Raw genomic sequence first — 21,077 nt, forward strand, 5'->3', positions numbered from 1 at the left:
TATTGCTGGATATTTTACTGGAATTTTTCTGCGGCGTTTGACGATTGATTCAAGTGGTTTCACAATGTAATTTCATTATTTTTGACGTTTCGTCGATACGATTCCAACGAAACATGCGAATCGTGTTACGCTTTGAAGCAATGTTCGCGTAGTTCTAAGTAATATATAAGATATCATTACGAGATTTTTTCGATACGATGAACTCTATTTTGTTTCAAGTTAAGGCTCTAAAAAAGCGTAATTCTAATTATAATACTATAAAATTTTTCTATGTGAATTTTAAAAAAGAAAGATATAATATAATGTTTGTTTTGAAGCTTACATTGATTTTTTATTATTTTTTATTTTTACTGTTGTAAAGACAGGTATTAAACGTTATGCATTAAGCAATAAAGTGAACGTTATTATACGATGTTACTTAATTATTCGATATATGTAAGTAATATGAATAATTGAAGCATATTAAAAAAACTATATTTATTTCATATTTATACTATTTTATAACATAACTTAAGATTTTCAATATGTACAAAGACATTTTTAACTCGTTAATAAATTTTATGAAAAAACGATATCATACATGTTTATAAAGGGATAATAGGAATTTAGTAAAAGGTAATTAAAAACAAAGTAAATTGTTACATTATGAAATTTCAATTTATTATGCTACAATGAATGACAATAAAACTTATTACCTGTATGGTAAAATAAATAAGGCAGTGTATGCTCTTTTGTTTTGTTTCCTATATCTTCTACACATATGCTTCATATGTCTGAAACTACTGTCTGCCAAAGGTCATATTGTACGAACATACATATTCAATAAAAATTTCATTAAATTCGTAGATCAATATGTTCTTTGCAAATAGCAGCATTACAATCTTTATTATCCGAATATTTTAGCAAAGTAATTATATTAATTAGTTCAAACGGCAGTGGTTACGGAAACCTCTCGATTAATACAATGTACATGTAATTACACAGTTTTTTTTTTTTTTTTGTCTTTTGCTTATTCTTGGTAATACAGAGATGATAGCACATCAGAAAATAGCACCAGAAATTATTCTTGGAATAATTACGTTTCGGATTTATTTATCATAAAGTGGAATGTAAAATATATCAATGGAAACAGAAAAGTCACAATGATTCAATTAATGTCCTTTTTTAAATCTGTATTAATTGTATATGTGATTTTTCTGTATCATTTGCTATTTATCGAGATTTACATTTCAATCTTTATCATTGAGATATTATACAAATTCTTTGGCAAATATCAGCGATATTTAATGGGTATACTTGAATTAAATAAAAGTTTATGGATACTATATTACTGAATTAAATTGAGCTGATAAAAAATATCTGAATATAGACTATACCATTAACATACAAATTTCAAACAAAATTTCATATCGCTGAACTTTTTGTTAATGCTTTAGAAACTAGAAGCAATATTACAGCTTTTTTTTAGTACTTTAAATTCCTTGCTTCCTATATATCATGAGTGCTATAAATGATATCATATAATGGTAACAACATTTTTGTTAACTTAGTTCTCTTTATCTAACATCAATACCAATACTTATTCAATTTCCATAATGTAGCATTAGTTTATATAATATTGATTATCCTTATCATAAAAGGATAGACATCTGAGCAAGAGAAAGTACAATATTCAAATCCTCAATTTTACTAAATTTTGTGTGAAGTGTCTTGATGTAAAATTAAATAAATTACTCGATTAAAAAGCATCCCAATTATTAAAAGTTCAAATTATATTCTAAATTGTGCAGAAATACATGAACTAAGATTTTTTAATTTACACTTGAATTCTTCAAAATCATTTGTATTTCATGTTATAAAAAGATATCTTAACAAAGGCATTAACAAATATTTTTTAATTTTTTGAAATACTGCTACAAATTTTAGTAAATTTTTAAGCATTAGTTCCTTTACTGTCAATACAGTTTAATTTTATACAAAACAGTATACGTATGCGCATGGAACATTTTTAATACTAATAATTAAATACAGAAATAACTTTACATAAAATACTAAATTAAATTACGAAAAGAATGCAAATTTTTTAAAAATTAGCAATGAAAATAAAATGAATTTTCTTGGCATGACATATTTTTACCGTAAATTATCTTCATTCATTCTTTCAACTCTAATATATCATCCTAAAACATCAAGCATATATCAAAATATTAAACATATAGATAATTGTCCTAAAAATTACATATATAAATTATTTTATTTCAAAATTTGGTATGTACACTAAAGAAATTCATCTAATAGAGTACTGAAAATTATTTTGCTAGTTCAATTTGAATATAGAGAGTAACACACAAAGGGAATAAATACTATGTAGTGAGCATTTCTAGAGTTCAGTCTTTTCATCCCTATATTCTAACAAATATTAAGTAATTTAATTATAATTTCGTAAAACTCAGTTATAATATTCGCTACAATTGAAAAATTAATTTTTTATAATATTTAATTTAATTTTCACATTCGTAAATTTTGACTAATATAAATATAACAAATTATAAAGTTAGCTACCAATTTATTAATAACATATTATAATATTTGAAATTGTATCAGTTATTGGTTACATAGCATTATTTTAAGAATATAGTATTATTTGTTACATGCTTGATCATAAGAGTTACTATTAATTCTTACTATCCATTTTAAACTTAGTATGTATTCTACGTATATATATGCATGTAAATAATTGAAACTAAATAAAGAAATTCATTTGCTAACATATTGTTTTCTTATATAAGTGAATACTATTTATATGAACAATGTCAATAGGAAGAACTTATTACTTGCACTCTAGAATGCATTAAAATCTTTTTTCTCTCATCTATAATGTTTGGTAACTATTCTTTCACAGTTACAGTATAAATCACAACCAGTATACGAATCTAGAATGTAAGTTTTATGTTAAATATTTTCTAACATTTATACAAATACAATTTTCTTTGCATATGTTTATGATTTTTACCGAGGTATTTCATATTTATACTGATTTTCAATTATATCCACTGTTATACCTATAACTGAATCAAAATCTATTTTTTAATTACTTTGCTTATCGTTTATAACTTTGGTTAAAATAAACCGACGAGGATGTACCATGTTTCAATTGTACATTATCCACATTATGATTAAAAAACTAATTATTTAAATATAATTCAACTACATACTTTTATAATTGTACTCAATAAAATCGTACTATTTAAAATAACAAATTCAAATTTTGAATAATGCCATGATAACATTCGTGATCAGTCACTAACATGACTAATCACTAATGTATATAAGAATGACAAATTTATGCTAGATAGAATTTTTATTCACATTGATGAAAAATTATTGTATCAAGCGTTATTTTAAATAATACACAGATTATCTAAATTTAATTTACTAAATTATCCATGATTTTTAAATACGAAAAGAAAGCATATAATAAATATCAAAATCTAGTACAAGTTACTCCTAAAAATCCATTATGTACATGCCAAAAATATTTAATTATGCAATATGTAATATTGCTCATAAAATTTGGAATGTATTTACATGTTTTACAATTTATGAAATTTGTTTTTAAGTTCTCATTGCTTTAATGATTAATTAATAACCTCTAATGAAACAGTAAAAAAAATTATATAAAATTACTGAATTTAAATTTAAAACTTAGACATTTTTATGTTGAGTATTACTTTAGTAAACGATTTCTTTTTAAAAATAGAGCACATATGACCTTATATATGCATGTTGGAACCTATATGTCAAGATATGTCTATGTTTAAAGTACTTTTATAAAAATTATATAAAGGTCTGTAAAAATCCAAAGTAATATCTGGCGCATATAATGAATCTATAATGTATTTTATCAGGATTTGTTAGAATTCTATTATGTGCAGATACAATAAAATAATTTGATATAATGTACTACCAAATACCACATGTAAAAAACTATAGTTAAGTACATATTGTATTAAATTACCATCATCTTTGTATAACCACCATTTGCAAAATTTTGTTATGAAGAAATATACTTCTCTGAGGCATGAAGTACTATATATTAACGCAAAAATTATTTCACAAGTATCCCACTAAAATCAACTTGCACAGAAAACAAATTATTTGTAGTTTTCTAACTAATTTCTTTTATTGCATTTTTATATCAATTTTTATGCAAAAATTTATAATTAACTGAAAATCATGTATGATTATTGAAGTATCTAAATTTGATATCAAAATTTTTTACTGTGAGATATATTATGTCAGCCACTAATAATTATAAGCCAATATTATTACAATAATTTGTCATTTTATATTCAGATACTGATTCAGATACTGAGAGATAAATGATTAAAATCGTATCCTTTTAGTTTCATATATAACAATCATTCTTTTCCTTGTAAGATTAACGCACAGTTATACTTCACCATGTCTTTAAAAACCGAAATTCGAATGCATCATTTCGATTTTTCTTCATATATATCTATATAATATTAAAGTTACCTCCTTCCTCTTATTAATTATCAGTAACTGTAAAGATTGAAACGAAAAAAATGTACTATTTTAAATCATCATGTGATTTAAGATTAATTGATAATCTTTGTTTAGTGTAAATGTACAAAAATTTTGTTATAATGATACTAAAGGTAGCGTGTGACTTATAATATGTCGGTTTGATTAGCGACATGATGAACTTTCTCGTACGTTGTCTTGAATTCTTCAAATCTTTTCACTTCCTTGAGCAACTCCTATACACATTATGAATTATAAGATACTTTATACTACATAAAAAAATTATTCTCTCTCTACATTATATTATTCTATTGATAAGTCATACACAACAATAAGATTCAATAAGAAACAAATAATAATTTGCTTGATATTATTTAATGACAAATATGAATGTTAGAATAATTAATTAAATAGGGAAATGATATTACATGATATTGAAAAATAAATAAATATAACAAATTTGGTTAAATAAAATATATTTACCTTTGGCAGTGATTTTCTATCGTAGCTCTGAGCATATTTTCCTACACATCGACTCAGTTGCACATAAATGTCACATAGTACTTCTACAGGAAAATCCTTCGTAATTTCAACGGTGGTTTGCCATGCATTCTCCAATTCATTCCTATCTACTATAAACTTTTCGTTTTCTTCAAATCTGGCTGGACTAGAATCACTTTCAATAGCAAACGATAATTCATCTATACTTTCCCGTCTAGACGATGAATTAGATGCACTATTTTCCGCATTCTTCTCTTCTTCCGTAAAACATATATCCATATTTTCAATGTCATCAATATGCTGATCACTGACATTATTGCTTTGAATTCCTTGCATGTCTTTTGAACTTTCATTTTGCGAATCGTTTTCAGAATCAGAATTATCAAACAGAGGTACATGACCATTCAATACACTGTTTGCTTCAGTTTCAAATTCTTGGAATTTTTCCAAATCTATACTTGTTGTTTCATTGGTTAAACATACTTTGTTATCAGATACAGTTACATTTTCATCAAATGCGATTTTCTTCTTTTTATGAACTTTCTTTACATAGCCCCGTGCCCAAGCTGGTATTCTACGTTTTCTAGAATTATTATATCTTCTTCCATTTACAATCAAGGAATGACTAGGACTCGCAGTATCTTTTTTATCTGTTCGTTCGATTCCAGATGTAGATTGCTCTGCTTTTGACTGATTCTTATTTTCTACCTCGTTGTTAGACGTACTTTCAATAATTTTACGATTCTTCGAAATCTCACGACATTTATCCTCAAAGTCGGAATCCAATTCTGCTTTTATTAATGCGTATGCATTATCACGAAGAGAGCATGCACGGTGTCTTATCAATTTGTCAGCTGGATCTCTGTGAAAGAACGTTACATAATATATGTATTTCATATAATATATACATACTAATATTATAAAGAATTATATCACTATCGAAAAGCAACATGAACTAATATGAGTGGCTTTCAATAATACAATTTTCTTCATATAATGTATCATATATAAATAATTAATAAAATATATGCCAGCAATTGAAAGCCACCTTAACTACGGAGCAACAACAGCAACGGATAAACAGGAATATCTGAACTACCTCTTTAATATTCCAAGGGAAGGCCTATCACGTAAGCTGACATGAAAACACACAACATGAATGTCAGTATCAACTTTAACTCCATTATTTATATTATTTATAATTGTATGTATAATGACAAAAAAAGTAGGAGAATAAGTAAGAATAAAAAATAATATCTGTGTAACATTCTTTTTGAATAATTTATGAAGAAAACAGAGTGGTAAAACATATCAAACGCTTCCGTATTCAAATTATAATATTGAAGTATATAGTTTTATAAGATTTGGTTAGGGATTTGATAAAACAAATGTTATATACTGTGCCCACTGACCTGTCAGGATTATATTCCAAAGCATTTCTACAAATGAGATCGATATCATCAAGAAAATCTCGAGCACAAAGGTAACAATGCATATCGATTTTTGTCATCATGGTTTCTAAATCCATAGGTTGTTTTATTATCATGTTATAATCTGGTACTTCTTCCGTATCTACTGGTTTTGTAAACATGAAAAATCTGCAATGTAAATATTTAATATTTGATATTAATTTTCACCTTATAAACGAGAAGTTATAATATGAAGATATTTACTGTCTATTTCTTGCAAGTTTTGCACAAATCTCCCTCAAGAAAATTCTTAATTCTCTTAACGAAACTTCTTCTTTTTCATATATTATTTTCTTTTCTTCTTCCGTTAATTTCTTTGGTAAAGGATCTGGTGCTAAAGGAAGCTCCTCTAGAACTTCTACTTTGTCATCTCTTATTTTCGGTGGCTTCAAGCTCTGAACCATGAATATAGGTCGGAAGAATTTGGATCTTTGCTCTGCTGTTGGTGTTTTCATAGAATAAACTTCACTACGAAGTTCACTAAACAGACTTTGAAGTTGAGTAGGAAGATCCTGATATGTTCTATCACTTGTGGCTAAAATTAAAATGGGCAAAGAAGGATCAAGTGCTGCAATACGACACAAAAAGACTGCTTTTACAGTTTCAGGTACAAGTGGCCACCACTGATCAATCGACCGAATATAAATTATGGACGGCACATTCCTGGCAGCTTCGTTAAACACCTATATTATTTAAAATCGTATAAAATATTTTTAATTATAATTTACTAATAATGCATGTTTCCTTTTATTATTGTTGACTAACCTGAACGCAGGTTTCTTCCGGCGATCGTCCACTTTCTGCAAAAAGAGTGCTAACATCTAATGTTTGAATTGGTAGATGTTCCATATGATATAATAATGCTTGTGCTAAATGTGGTCCTTGACCTTCAGACAAATTTCCACCGGAAATTAATAGTCTTGGACGATGAATTCCTTTGGTAATTTTCACTCTAGGATATTTAAGACAATAATATTAAATAAAAAAGGTAAATATAACAGTAAAGTAGTTATTCTTAAAATTTTGTTACTTTGCCATAGCAGAATTAACTCCTTGTGGAAATATTCCTTTTATTGAGTTAAGTAACTCTTCCAATAAAGGTCCTAATAAGGGTTCCATGAAAAGTTGTAATTTTCTTCTAGCACAAGGTGACACTCTTTGTGATGATGGTACAAGAATGGAACTAGCTTGTAAAAAATCCCGTTTTTTCACCTATAAAAACATGTATAATCTTATTATATTTATTTAATAGATATATGTTATCAAATAATAATAACATACTTTGATTCGTTCAGGATCTAAAAGTAACCTATTATTTGTTATATATATTTGCGGATAAGTTCTTCGCAATCCTTGCAAAACTGCTTCAGTGCATAAAGCCCTCAAGTCTGAGCCACAATAACCTGTCGCTTTTTCAGCTAATATCTCTAACAATTGATCAGGTGGAGGATTTTTCCACTTACTAACGTGAATTTTTAATATCTCTAGTCTTTCTTTCATAGCAGGTAAAGGAAAAAATAATTCCCGATCGAAACGACCTGGCCTACGTAATGCTGGATCAATGGCATCTATTCTATTTGTTGCTCCAATAACTATTACCTATTACCAATAGAAAGAATGGGAATCAATCATAAATATTTGATAATTAAGCGCTTAAACATGTTTTCAAAAATGAAATAGTTAACCTCTCCCCTATCACTGAGGCCATCCATAAGCGCCAAAAGAGTAGATACAATACTAGCATGGATTTGATCCTGTTTCGTACTTCGAACAGGTGCAAGGCCATCTATTTCATCAAAAAATATTATGGACGGTTTCATTTGTTGAGCCTGCTCAAATAACAATCGCAACTGGCGTTCGGATTCTCCGACCCACTTAGATAGACAATCTGCGCCCTTTCTCATAAAGAACGACATTTTTCTACTGCCTTGACTACATTCATTTGCCAATGCTCTAGCTATCAACGTCTTACCAGTTCCTAAATAAATAAATAAAGATGTATTAATAATCACAATGTGTTACTTTAAATATAACTAATGTAATTACAAATATATAATAATAAATATAGATGTATACAAGATATACCTGGTGGACCATGAAATAATACTCCTTTTGGTGGGGTAATATGAAAACGTTCAAAAACATCTGGATACATCATAGGAAAAACAACCATTTCTTTAAGGCAGTGAATATGTGATTCTAAGCCTCCAACATCATTGAATCTAATATTAATATCTAGAGTAATTGGATTTATATCTGCTTTACGATCAGGTGGTCCACCTTGAGGTATTGCTGATTGCCTACAATAAAATGATTTTATTTGAAAAATAACTTGTATGATTATTTCCAATCTAACAAAATATTTCCTAAATTCTCTTTTTACCTTGCTTTTTTACTTTTCTTCTTATCATAACGTTGAGGTTCTGAATCACTGGAATCACTAGAGCTTGTACTTTTGCTTCTATGTTTACGCCTTCTCATGGAATTACTAAGAACACTTCTAAGTGCCTTTATAGATCGCCGAACTGGTTCTACGTTAGCTTGGAATCTATCTACAGCTGGCTTTTTCTGACGTAAACTATACTTTCTAGGACCAGGGGAATCGGAAGATTCACTTAGATCACTATCTACCACTATAAAAATATTAAGTTAGAAATAATATAGAAAAACGTCTTTAGTCATAGAAAGTAGAAGTATGTTTATGTCAAAGATAAACATCGAACCTGTAAGTTTCTTACCCCTTGGTAATTGCCTTTGTGCTGTCCTTCTAGTTCGTTTAATACGGGTATACATATCTTCATAGCCCTGACAATAACATAAGTATATTTTATCTTCTCATTATGTTCTAACAATAATTTTACTCATTGATTCAACATTATTTTATACATGTACTATTCAATGTACAAATGATAAAACAATATTCTTATTTTATTATTTTATATTAAAAATTATAATATAATTGCTCATCTAAAAAAATTACAAAAAATTACTTACATCTTCATTTTCAGAATTATCATTATTTTCAGCTTTTTCGCTTTCTTGTGAGCTATCTTCATCAGCTTCGACACGTTCTACTTTAGGCTTTACATCCTTTTCACTTAAATTTCCACCAAGTCTTGTAGCAGGTCCTTCTCTAAGTCTACTTGGACTATCAGACTTTCTTGTTCTATACATAGGTTAATTTAATAAAGATTTAATCACATTTTAGCTTTATAAATTACCTTAATAAATATTTACCTTACATCCTTGTCTTCATTAGATTTACTTCTGGTTTCCATTTTATCTTTATGTTCCCTGTCTGTTCTTTCCCTTTCTTGCCTATCCTTAAGATCTCTAATATCTTTGTCTTGCTCTGTTTTTTCTCTAAGATCACGATCACCTCTTCCTCTAAGTTCTCTATTATTTTGTCTATCATGTTCTGTTCTTTCTCTAATATGTCTTGAGTTTTTATTTGGCGGATGATTTTCACGTGATCTAAGAGGCATACGCTCCCTAACATCACGTTTTCTTTCAGGAACTTCATCCACCATTTCTTTATCAGATGAAGAACCATGTTGTTGAAACATAGGATAACCTTTCAATGTTTGTGTACCTAAAATACATTAGAAATACTTCAAAAATCTTCACATAACAAGAACTTTTAATTATCTAACAACTATTTTATCTAGAACATTATTTAAAAGATAGACTTTATAAGTTACATAATATTCAATAACTTCCTTGATATGATTTAAAAAGATTAAATGTAAATGATACATATTACATATAGAATCAAGTATGATTTTAAGATATGCTTTACCTAAAATCCAGCTAGTATTAAGATTATCATAAGTTTGCATTCTATGACGTGTGCTACGGCGCACACTTAAGTTATTCATAGATATATGAGAAGTAGAATTTGAATGTGATCGTAAAGTACGCAAACTTTTAACCCTTCTGGCATTAGAGCCCAGGCTACGGTTTCTTGGAGAAAAGATATCTTCTTCTGTATCCATTGAGTCCAATGCAGCATCATCATCTGACATTATCTATATTGTATCATACAATTAAAAGTACTTCTTTTTTAAATTTCAACTGATTCTATCATTATACATATATCAATCTTGTGCATTAATATATTAATCTTGTATATTAATCTATTGCACACGCACGCGTGTATGTGTGTATGTGCGTGTTATTAAAACAATTATACATATATAAATGTATTAAAAACTTATTTAAATTAGAATGGTAATATTTTATAAAAATAATTGAAGTAGATGACATAACATCAAGTATTCTTGTGAAATACAGTGGAAAAATGGTATATTTGACTAATAATATAATGAAATAAATTATATAACAATGATAGAACTTTTTGACAGTTAACAAACATTTTTTCGTATTTTTTGTTGTTCTTTTTACGAAATGGAACACCGCCCACTTAAATACTTTTTCAGAACGCCGAAGAGTATGAAAATGAATGTAAAATGCTTTTTATAAAAAAGTGACGATACAATTAATGATTAACCATAGAAAATGTAAAAAAGACGATTGAAATTAAAATATGCACGATCTACAATAATAATAAACAAAGCACCATAGAAGCAATTAGATTCACCCTGAAACACACGAATTTTAACCTCAGGAATTATTTAGCATTTGAGGTCATCAATGCTCGAAATATTTAGCATTTTACCCAATAAATTACCTTCATCTGGCCAGTTCTTGCTGCCAATTTATACTTAAAGTAAAAAGAAAACTGCTAACGTCCGTCATATGCTTTAGGTAAAGTAACACCACTGCCTCGATTGAGTGCACGTAGCGCATGCACACTGAACCTCCACAAAGGTCGTTTTATGATCGACTATCACTTAAAATTATGTTACATTAGCAACATGAATTATAAAAATCCACATGACACATGCTATAACCAATAAGTTCGTCGTTGCAATAAAAAATTTCTTGTCGAATCGATGATTACAAAATTCGTATTCGCAAACTATCATTGCATACGTGAACACATACTGAAATTAGCTGTAAATGTATCTGTAGACCTAACCTAACCCGTTTGCAATTGTGAGCACCTTTAAGTATATGATGCAAGAATACGATATTAGCGCGCTCTGAAATAAAACGAGTTAGCTACTGATGGTAAATGTAATTATTGTTACAAACATTGATTAAATACAGAATAGATCTATCATCGCAGAAAAGTTCGTATCATATGTTCTGAAATACTGTTCACACAAAAAATCAGAAGTTTTGTTATTTAAAGTGCTAAATTTAGGAATTACAATCATATGACTGTTCCGAAAGTTAAGGCATTTCAAAAATTTTAAAATCAATTTAAATTGAATTATATATTTTTGTATACTAGAATAGATACATTTTTTATTTTGTATAAAAAAGTATTTGTTTTCAAAAACGATTAATTAAAAAAATATTTTAATTCTGTAAAATTCAACATATGAAATGCTATAAGACATAAGATCACTTTTTCTCAATATATTTCATTTAAGTTAATATGAAATGAATTTATTAAACTCGTACTTATTTTTTCCTTTTCCTCAAGTATAATTATTAAAATGTGGTAGTGTTTTGATTCTTTACTAAAAGCGTGTAAAAACCTGCATTGTAAGCAAAGATATATTTAAGAAATAATGTAATATATTTGTTAAAACTTACAACAAAAAATTGTTTAAAATTACATATATTTCGCAAATGATTTAGGCATAAATAAAATTAAGTAAACAAGAAAGCATAAGTTACTGAAAGATGTTTCCTTTAAATGCATTTTAGATGTCATATATTTGTACTTATTGGAAAGTTAAAATTTCTATAGTTTCTGTAGTTTTGGGTGCATGAAATTATGATAATAATCTATAATATTTTATATATTTACTAATTATACACTGTCTGTAAATTATATACGGTTCGTGAATGTTCTGTTTGTATAATATATATAAATTATAAAGATAATTAATTATATACAACAATGTTTTACTTTATAGGTTATAACTCTGTAAAGGTGCATCTCAAAAAAACTGAAAAATTAAAAAATTTTATGCATTGATTTTAAGAATTAATTAAATATTTTTAATGTTTCATAGCAAGCACTATATTATTAGAAATAATTTAGTATTTTCCCGTTTTATAAGATTACAATACGGTAAGTTCATTAACATAACATATACATACATGTATATACATATAAAACACTACTATTGAATAAAAATATAGAACAATTATTTCAAAATTATTAAAAAATATTATAATAATGCATGAGTGATACCTATCGAGTCAAATAATTATTCATTGTTAATGTTTTAAATTATTTTGTTATTCTTATTATATATATATTCTTATGTTAATTATATATATTTAATTTTAGATAATTTTTTAAATAAAAACATGTCAGTCCAAGTTGACAGTATTAAACAAGATAAGAATATTGTTGAGCGAACTAATAAAAGACAAATGATCGATGAAAGTTATGAAACCATAACAAAAGCGCCAAAGGTAGAACCAACTGACGATGTAGTACAAAGAAAAAACAATGCTAAAAGGAAAAACTTTGTGATAATGTTAGGTTACCTTGGCAGAAATTATTCTGGTATGCAAATTAATCGTGGTACGAAAACTATTGAAGAAAGTTTATTATCTGCTTTGTTGAAAGCAAATTTTATTACGGAAGAACAGTTTGAAGATGTAAGAGAAATTAAATTTCAAAGAGCTGCACGTACAGATAAAGGTGTATCAGCAGTTAGGCAAGTTGTTTCTTTACAATTGCGTAAGTATTATATTATTTATTTTACAGTTATATGAATAAAGCAGCGATAATTATGAATCATGTTAATTAAAATAATAATTAACGTCATTAACTCATAATCAATTATAGCTCATCATGTAAACAAAGAAGATATAAATGAGTACCTTCCAAAGGATATCAGAGTATTTGATGTAAAGAGGGTAACAAAAACTTTTAATAGTAAAAATAAATGTGATGCTAGAACATACAGATATGTTCTTCCTACATTTGTTTTGGCTCCAGAAGATCCAAATTTTTTACAAGTTGATAAAGAGGAAGAAGTAGATGAAGAACAACGATTTAAACAACTATCTATGATAGATGGAAAGCCATATCATGAATTCCGATTGACTCCAGAAATGCTTGACAAGCTAAATGAAATTTTGAAATTATTAGAAGGCACTCATAATTTTCATAATTTTACATCAAAAATGTAAGTTATTTTGTATCGTAAAATCTTAATATATTACTTTCTCTACTTATTATATTACTTTCTTTTAGAAAGCCATTAGATCCAAGAGCCAAGCGTTATATAATATACTTTCGTTGTGTTGAAACATTTATTGCAAATAATATGGAATTTGCAGTACTGGAAATAAAAGGACAAAGTTTTATGTTACATCAAATTAGAAAAATGGTATCTTTTATTATAGGAATTTGCAGAAATATTGTGACAAGTGATATTGTCAAAGATGTATTTTCATTAGAAAAAGTTGACATCCCTATCGCACCAGGTTTAGGGCTAAGTTTACATTTTGTAAGATATTTTAATTTTAATTAGTTTCAAATACGAAATAGAATTATTTAATTAAAATCTTCCTTTATTTAGGTACATTATGAATATTATAATGAAAGATTTGGAAAAGATGGATTTCACAAAACATTGGAATGGCAAGAATGTAAGGAAGATGTTGACAAATTTTATAAAGAATGCATTTTAGAGGATATAATAAATAAGGAAATATCAGAAAAAGTGTATCCTTTTTTTATGTAATAATTTACAGAGTAATTGATTAATATTTTTTAAATTACAGAATACTTTAATAAAAATATTTGCCTTGACAAGTGTAATGTAGAATGATGCATTGGTTGGCGTCTTTCCTAACACCAAAGAGATTTGCATTTAAAGAACCTGTAGTACAGTGTGAATATTTATCATAAGATCATTGTATTTTGTATCAAAAGTATATTACATATATTTGTCAATATAACTATTTTTAACTATTTCAGACTGTAATATTATTACGAATGTATAAAAAAATCTAAAAGATTTTATTTAGTTATAGAATATATTCATTTATCGTTGATCTAAAAAACAATTATTGTAACAGATTATCTCTGCTTACTATATTTACGTCTATAATTGCAATTATTTTGATTTATATTTATATTTGATTGTTATCTTCCAAGTGTGTGAAATATTAGTTATATGTTGTTTCTGTCTCGCTTTAACATATGATCATCAAATGAGAATGAAGCGAATATACATCCGCGTATTTCCCCTCACAAACATACACACAAACAGATAAGAATACTTGTTGCCTCAAACGGGTTATTCCAGATTGATTCAGGATTAGTGACTGAAACAACTCATCATTAAAGAAACTAAAGGAATCTTCCTGGCAATTTTCTTTATTATTATGAAAAATAGGATAATTATCATTTTAACAATTATATTCAGTAAGTAAATTGTCTTTTTTTTTCTTTTTTTGACTAAACTAGTTTAGTAGTGACCTTGAACTATGACAAATTTTTATAATTCCCAACCATAGATAATAAGTATATCTGCAATACATGTTATAACATAAAGGATATTATCATGAAGTGAAATTATATTATTTTTCCGTAATTGTATTATTATAATTATTCGAAATTATAAACAATTTTTTGCAGAAGGATATACGATATATATTCTTTATAGCTTAATGTACAAATTATAGGTTTAAAATAAAATAAAATAAAGAATTTGAAACGTAAAATATATAGTTTATTTATTTTATAGGTTTGATAAAACATGGATATACACAATGTGGGTAAGTTAATGTATCTTTTTATAAATATACTGTTATTTTACATCAAAAAAATATTTTATTTACGTCATTAATATGAAAATAATAATATTCATTAACAAACTTATATTTCATGAATTTATAACAAAATTCATTAATGTCTTTCTTATAGCATAGAAACATTTCAATGTAAAAATGGAGACTGCATAAAGAGTGAATTATTATGTGATGGGCAGGCAGATTGTAAAGATAGCTCTGATGAAACAGTTGCAGAGTGTACTAAACCTGAAATCATATGTCCAAATTATGCATTTCGATGTTCTTATGGTGCATGTGTAGATGGAGATGTAACTTGCAATGGAATACAAGACTGTATTGACAATAGTGATGAAACATTGTCTAGATGTACAGGCATTTCATCCAATATATCTTCATCTGCATGTAGAGAAGATCAATTCACATGCGCTAATGGACATTGCATTAATAAAAGTAGTCTATGTGATGGTAAAGGAGACTGTGCAGATAATTCAGATGAGACATATGTGCAATGTGGTTCAATTATGTAAGTTGCAAGATTGAAGAAAAAAGTCATAAATTTAATGCTGTATAAATATCTCTGAACTAATTACAATTTTACTTGCATTATAATTCATTTCTGTAGAAATAATCAAAATTAATTTATTAATTAACTTATATGGTATAACTCTATTTGACATATTTATAGCTGTCCAAATTTCTCTTTTCGTTGTGCTTATGGTGCCTGTATTGATGGTGATTTAAAATGCAATGGAGTTAAAAACTGTGCAGATAATTCCGATGAAGATCCTATAAAATGCAAATATACTACAGAAACAACTTTAACTTCTCCTCCTACAACACAGCGTCCAATACCTCCTATTAGTTCTAAATTTTGTATTGTACCACCAAAACCAGAAAACGGTTATTGGAAATTACACAAATCATATTGCTGTGATGTGCAAGCTGGTCAAGTATGTAATGATTGTGATGTTGCACAAGGCACACGGTTAGAACCAGGACAAGAATTAATATACAAATGCAATCCTGGTTATAAATTAAATAAAGATACTCGTCCATTTTGTAGCTTGCAAGGTCAATTGGTAAATATTCCAGAATGTAAAGGTATGAAAAAAAATTATAAAGTAATATTATTAAATAGTAAAAAGATATTATTGAAATATACTTATGTTGTACAGAAATACGTTGTAAAGGATTAGAATCAGCTTCAACAGGTGTTAGTTGTAGACGCAATGGTGGATATACTCCATGTTCAAATCCTGTTCCTGGAACAGAAGCAATATTATTCTGTCGTAATGGTTATAAAGAACAGACAAACTTTGCATCATCACGAGTTACATGTAATAAAAATGGTGAATGGAGCCCAAATCCAATACAGTGCATTCCAGGTCCGCCAATGATAAATATTTATATTAATAATTCTTCTGTCTTATTACAAACAGATGTACAAACAAATTACTCTATGTTTATAGAAGTTTTTGATGATAAAATTGTTATTAATACAAATAAAGAGAAAAATAATGATCCAGACAATAATATGACATAGAAAATAAAGTTGTTAAAAGTCTGGATTCAATACTAAAAATATAATATAAAATAATTTTTTTACAGTATTATAATTATAAATTAATATATTATTTTAATGCGTCATAATGAAGGTTTTAATTTAAAAGAAAGTATTATTAAGTATATAAAGTATATTGTATTATAATCTGTGTGAGATAAGTTGCACATATTAATCATATTTATGCATATTCAGTGGAATTTATATAATATTATAGTAATGCTTATGATATACATTATAATAAAATTAAAGAATTTCTAATGCAAATTTGTTAATATTTTGAATATTGTTTGCTACCATTCAATTTATTTAATAATAATTATTTCTCTTTAATGATATGATACAAATATATATTTTAGCATGTGGTCTTCTACCTGTACAATATATACCAACTATTGTCAATGGAGCTCCAGCTAATATTTCCGAATTTCCGTGGCATGCTACACTCTATAGGGCGGAGAATCCTTCTGCACCAAAAAGATTTATTTGTGGTGCAACTATTATTCATGAAAGACTTCTAATTACAGCAGCACATTGTGTTTATGATGAAGTGGCTCAGAAACTGGACGATGCTTCAAAATTTTACATAGTCACAGGCAATATTTTTAAAGATTATGATTCTCCTTTACATAATAATATAACGGTGAAGAAGGCAAAGGTATCTATATTTATTATTTTTAGTGTTTCGAATTTCTGTAACTATTACAATAATCATATCCTATACATATATTTCAGGTAAAACATATATACTATCATTGTGATAGATACAGAGGACTTAGCGGAAATTATGAAAATGACATAGCTATATTGGAAGTTACACCACCACTTACATTGTCAAACAGATTAGTACCTGTATGTTTAGATTCGAAGGATGAGATTAAATTAGAAAATGGAATGTATGGAAAAGTCGCAGGATTTGGAAAGACTGCTTCAGGAGAATTTAGTGCAATGTTACAACAAATTACAGTGCCATATGTTTCTTACAGTATGTGTAAACATTCAAGTATTGTTCCTGAAACAGGACAAGTACTTATTACAAATGATAAATTTTGTGCAGGTTATGTAAATGGTTAGTATAATATTACTGTTTTTCTTTTTAAAATTTAATATAAAATCATAGTACATTGTTTATTTTATATTAAAGTTTATCAAAAATATGTAAATCACAGGGTCTTCAGTTTGTAATGGTGACAGTGGAGGTGGATTGATTTTTAGCAGCAATACATTGTGGTACTTAAAAGGTATTGTTAGTGTTACTATTAGTAAAACAACAGGAGGGTCTACAACATGTAACAGTGATACATATTCTTTGTATACGCAAGTTTCCAATCACTTGTTATGGATTCAGGATATTATTTTAACGATAGAACAACAATCATTACTACCTGTGTGTCCTACATAATGAAACGCTCACCATTGCTTATACTCTATCTCTAATGAAATATACTAATGTAACTGAGATTTAAAGTACTATTTACCTTTCTTTTTACATAGAACATGTTGATGAATCTTTTAAAGAATGATTTATGATAATATATATTTTTTATATTAATGTACAATCATTCTTTTGTACATAAATGGGGTGGGGTGTCATATACTATTGAAGCTATACAATGGAGATACAAAATTATACAATATTTCAAATATGTCTAATAAAAAATGTATAAGGTGATTTACATGTTAAAAATGTATAAATATATAAAGTCTTTTGACACATAAACTTTAAATAATATTATTTTTTTAATTTATACAAAATAAATTATATACTTTTATAGAAGTGCAACTAGTATTATATTTAAACTTATTATTATTTTTTCTGTTACAAGCATAACATTTATATAAGACCTTGGTTATAAAACAATATATGATAACTATTATGAAATATATATATATACACATACAAGTACTATAATTACTACTGTACATGTCACAGAAAGACAAACCATTCTGAACAGAATTTGGTGATATCCACATTTTATTTATGTTTATATACATTCATATTGTTTTGATATCTTTTCATTGTTAACCCTTTTTGGCAATTTAGATGATACATGGAACACAGTAGCGTCTATTTAAAAAATATAATATCAAACATAATATTAGACGTTAATAATAAAATTAATATAACATTACAATACAAAGAAATATAATATAAACATTTTACCTTCAACATGTAAGTTTTTTAAGTTCTCTTGAAGTTCATCTATGGTAGAACTTAATTTAGTATTTGGTACTGAAGGCAAAATATTTTCATCAAGTTTCATTAATTCTGCCAATTCCTTTTCTAAATCAACATTTGAATCATCATTCTCAAGAGACTCTGATAATATACATTGTACTTCTTTTTGCTCTTCCAAAGCCTGCAATTTCGATCAACATAAATATTTTAATATAAGAAAAGTAAAAATTAACTATTTAGTTCCAAAATTTACTCACTTCTGATAGGTCATCTACAATATCTTTAACATTAGACTCTGATAAACAACTCTCATTAAGTTTTTTTAATACATCTGATCCTATTTTATAAGCTGATATTACAGTAGTATTTGTGTGAGTATTCTGAATACTTGTTATAAGGCTTTGAATATTGTTAAGTGTTTGAGCACGCTTTTCAATAGTACTTTCCAATTCTTTCTTTTTTCTCAAATATGTTTTTGCTACCTGTCGTAAACCTTTTGTTAAATATGACTTTGCTTCACTAATAATATTAATTTTTTCTTCTTCCATAAGTTCTATTTCTTTTATAAGTGTATTTTCTTGTTTCATTAACTTGTATAAGCCTTCTTCAATTTCTGTTATACTATCTGATGAATGTGCAGCGATTTTAATCAATAATTCACTTTGATTTTCATTATTTCTAAAAACCACCTTTTTTTCACGCATCAACCATATTAAAATTAACATTATAGTATTATCTAATATATTTTTATCTATGTCAGATTTACAACTTTTTACTAGTTCAGAAAATGGTATAAGAATACTTTCCTTTTTTCTTTCTAAAATAGAAAGTATAACATCTCCAAATTCTTTAATGATTTGTAAATGTATATATCTAGTTTCTTTGTTAATTTCATTATTAGCAACATAACTTCTAAGTTTTGAAAATGACCATACAAGTGGCTTTTTCACAAATGTATCAATTGACCATGCAGTCCATGATTCACAGGGTTCTTTCAAAAATTCAGTTTCTTCAATTATTTCATTATTCCTGTAATATTATATAAATTAATCTTCAATGTAAATTGTTCTTAATTGTATTTTTATAATCTATGAAAATAATATTACCGATGTAATTCTTCAACAACAGTTACTAAACAAAGCGGTGTACAACCTTTCCTTCTAAAAGCACCATTTAAGTCTGCAATAGAAAAGCTATTTCTCTTAGTGTATTTTAACCATTCATATATTAAATTTTGCCAAAATTTATATTTCGATACCCAATCTTGTGGATTAGCAGATTTAGTTCGAAAAGGGGAAAACAAAGCACTGATCCTTTCTTCTTCATTCCAACATTTAGGCATTTTTTTAGAGGGAAGTGGTAAGTTATTATCTACATCTTCAATTTTTGTAGTCATTTTTTTTAGCTGAAAAAATATTTTTTAAAGTTAGGTTATATTTTTACATGTAAAAATAGAAAATATAAAACAATAATATTTACCTTTTTATGATAATATTAGTTCTACTACATATGATTAAAATCTTTTTTAATGTTATCAGATATTAATAACTTTCCATTATTAAAAAGTTGATTAGAATCTTCTTTTCGATAAAACTGTCATTACATCGTTTTGGGAACGTAGTACAAGCACCTAACCGTGTAAATACTAAGTAGATTCAGTTATTATTCTATCTGCTACCAGTTTTGCTATTACTAGATACTTTGCTATTATATAGATTCATTCATTTTGTAAAATGCAAATATATTTTTAAGTTGTGAAATACATTTGCTTAGACTAACGTGTATTACAGTAGATTTCTTACTTAAAAAAAAAAAAAAAAAAAAAAAAAAAAATGCTCCAATACTAGAAATGATTTGTAAAATTCAAATTTAGGCAAACTGACATTTTATATTATGTACAACAATCACATTTCTACTTCTGTTGACTTTACCAACTTCAGTACATAGTAGAATTGAAAATAATTCCTAAATTCACTATTAT

At 26.9% G+C, this 21,077-nt stretch overlaps 4 protein-coding genes across 10 annotated transcripts in view; 2 read left to right on the forward strand and 2 right to left on the reverse strand.

The window, feature by feature from the left end:
- The window catches only part of Pus1 (Pseudouridine synthase 1), a 188,986-nt gene extending 174,386 nt beyond the window's left edge, over window positions 1-14,600 (forward strand). Inside the window, exons 1-7 of one of the 3 annotated variants that reach the window (XM_072005437.1) lie at window positions 12,286-12,414; window positions 12,512-12,669; window positions 12,892-13,290; window positions 13,399-13,741; window positions 13,810-14,065; window positions 14,138-14,283; window positions 14,385-14,600. In XM_072005437.1, the coding sequence (XP_071861538.1) occupies window positions 12,600-12,669; window positions 12,892-13,290; window positions 13,399-13,741; window positions 13,810-14,065; window positions 14,138-14,283; window positions 14,385-14,469 (1,299 nt within the window). In that variant the 5' untranslated portion in view covers window positions 12,286-12,414; window positions 12,512-12,599 and the 3' untranslated portion in view covers window positions 14,470-14,600. The other 2 variants (XM_072005445.1, XM_072005455.1) reach the window with 2 other exon arrangements.
- Window positions 643-11,571, reverse strand: LOC139987986 (ATPase family AAA domain-containing protein 2B). Of its 4 annotated transcripts, none has more exons than XM_072004883.1 (16): window positions 11,209-11,571; window positions 10,318-10,546; window positions 9,756-10,110; window positions 9,513-9,684; window positions 9,242-9,323; window positions 8,902-9,151; window positions 8,604-8,818; window positions 8,204-8,496; window positions 7,800-8,117; window positions 7,549-7,730; window positions 7,284-7,470; window positions 6,723-7,201; window positions 6,462-6,647; window positions 6,149-6,184; window positions 5,032-5,911; window positions 643-4,566 (listed from the first exon to the last, which is right to left on the reverse strand). In XM_072004883.1, the coding sequence occupies exons 1-16, from the start codon at window positions 11,212-11,214 to the stop codon at window positions 4,510-4,512; spliced, it is 3,927 nt and encodes a 1,308-aa protein (XP_071860984.1). In that variant the 5' UTR covers window positions 11,215-11,571; the 3' UTR covers window positions 643-4,509. The 4 variants fall into 4 exon arrangements, with proteins under 4 accessions (XP_071860984.1, XP_071860966.1, XP_071860975.1 ...); XM_072004865.1 differs by having other exon boundaries at window positions 643-4,784; window positions 11,209-11,570; XM_072004874.1 differs by having other exon boundaries at window positions 643-4,784; window positions 9,257-9,323; window positions 11,209-11,569.
- Window positions 14,601-14,933: 333 nt separating the features above from the next.
- On the forward strand, window positions 14,934-18,378 carry LOC139988171 (coagulation factor IX). Its single transcript, XM_072005272.1, has 8 exons — window positions 14,934-14,988; window positions 15,311-15,341; window positions 15,490-15,879; window positions 16,042-16,457; window positions 16,532-16,741; window positions 17,277-17,575; window positions 17,653-17,986; window positions 18,087-18,378. Exons 1-8 carry the CDS (start codon window positions 14,949-14,951, stop codon window positions 18,317-18,319), a joined length of 1,953 nt encoding a protein of 650 aa, XP_071861373.1. The 5' UTR covers window positions 14,934-14,948; the 3' UTR covers window positions 18,320-18,378.
- Window positions 18,379-18,899: 521 nt separating this feature from the next.
- Window positions 18,900-21,025, reverse strand: LOC139988233 (charged multivesicular body protein 7). Of its 2 annotated transcripts, XM_072005410.1 has the most exons (6): window positions 20,576-21,025; window positions 20,355-20,501; window positions 20,203-20,289; window positions 19,354-20,125; window positions 19,082-19,277; window positions 18,900-18,985 (listed from the first exon to the last, which is right to left on the reverse strand). In XM_072005410.1, the coding sequence occupies exons 2-6, from the start codon at window positions 20,420-20,422 to the stop codon at window positions 18,903-18,905; spliced, it is 1,206 nt and encodes a 401-aa protein (XP_071861511.1). In that variant the 5' UTR covers window positions 20,423-20,501; window positions 20,576-21,025; the 3' UTR covers window positions 18,900-18,902. The 2 variants fall into 2 exon arrangements, with proteins under 2 accessions (XP_071861511.1, XP_071861502.1); XM_072005401.1 differs by having other exon boundaries at window positions 20,203-20,501.
- Window positions 21,026-21,077: the final 52 nt, after the last annotated feature.

This window comes from Bombus fervidus, chromosome 1 (assembly GCF_041682495.2).
Source record: "Bombus fervidus isolate BK054 chromosome 1, iyBomFerv1, whole genome shotgun sequence".
NCBI classification, from domain to species: domain Eukaryota; kingdom Metazoa; phylum Arthropoda; class Insecta; order Hymenoptera; family Apidae; genus Bombus; species Bombus fervidus.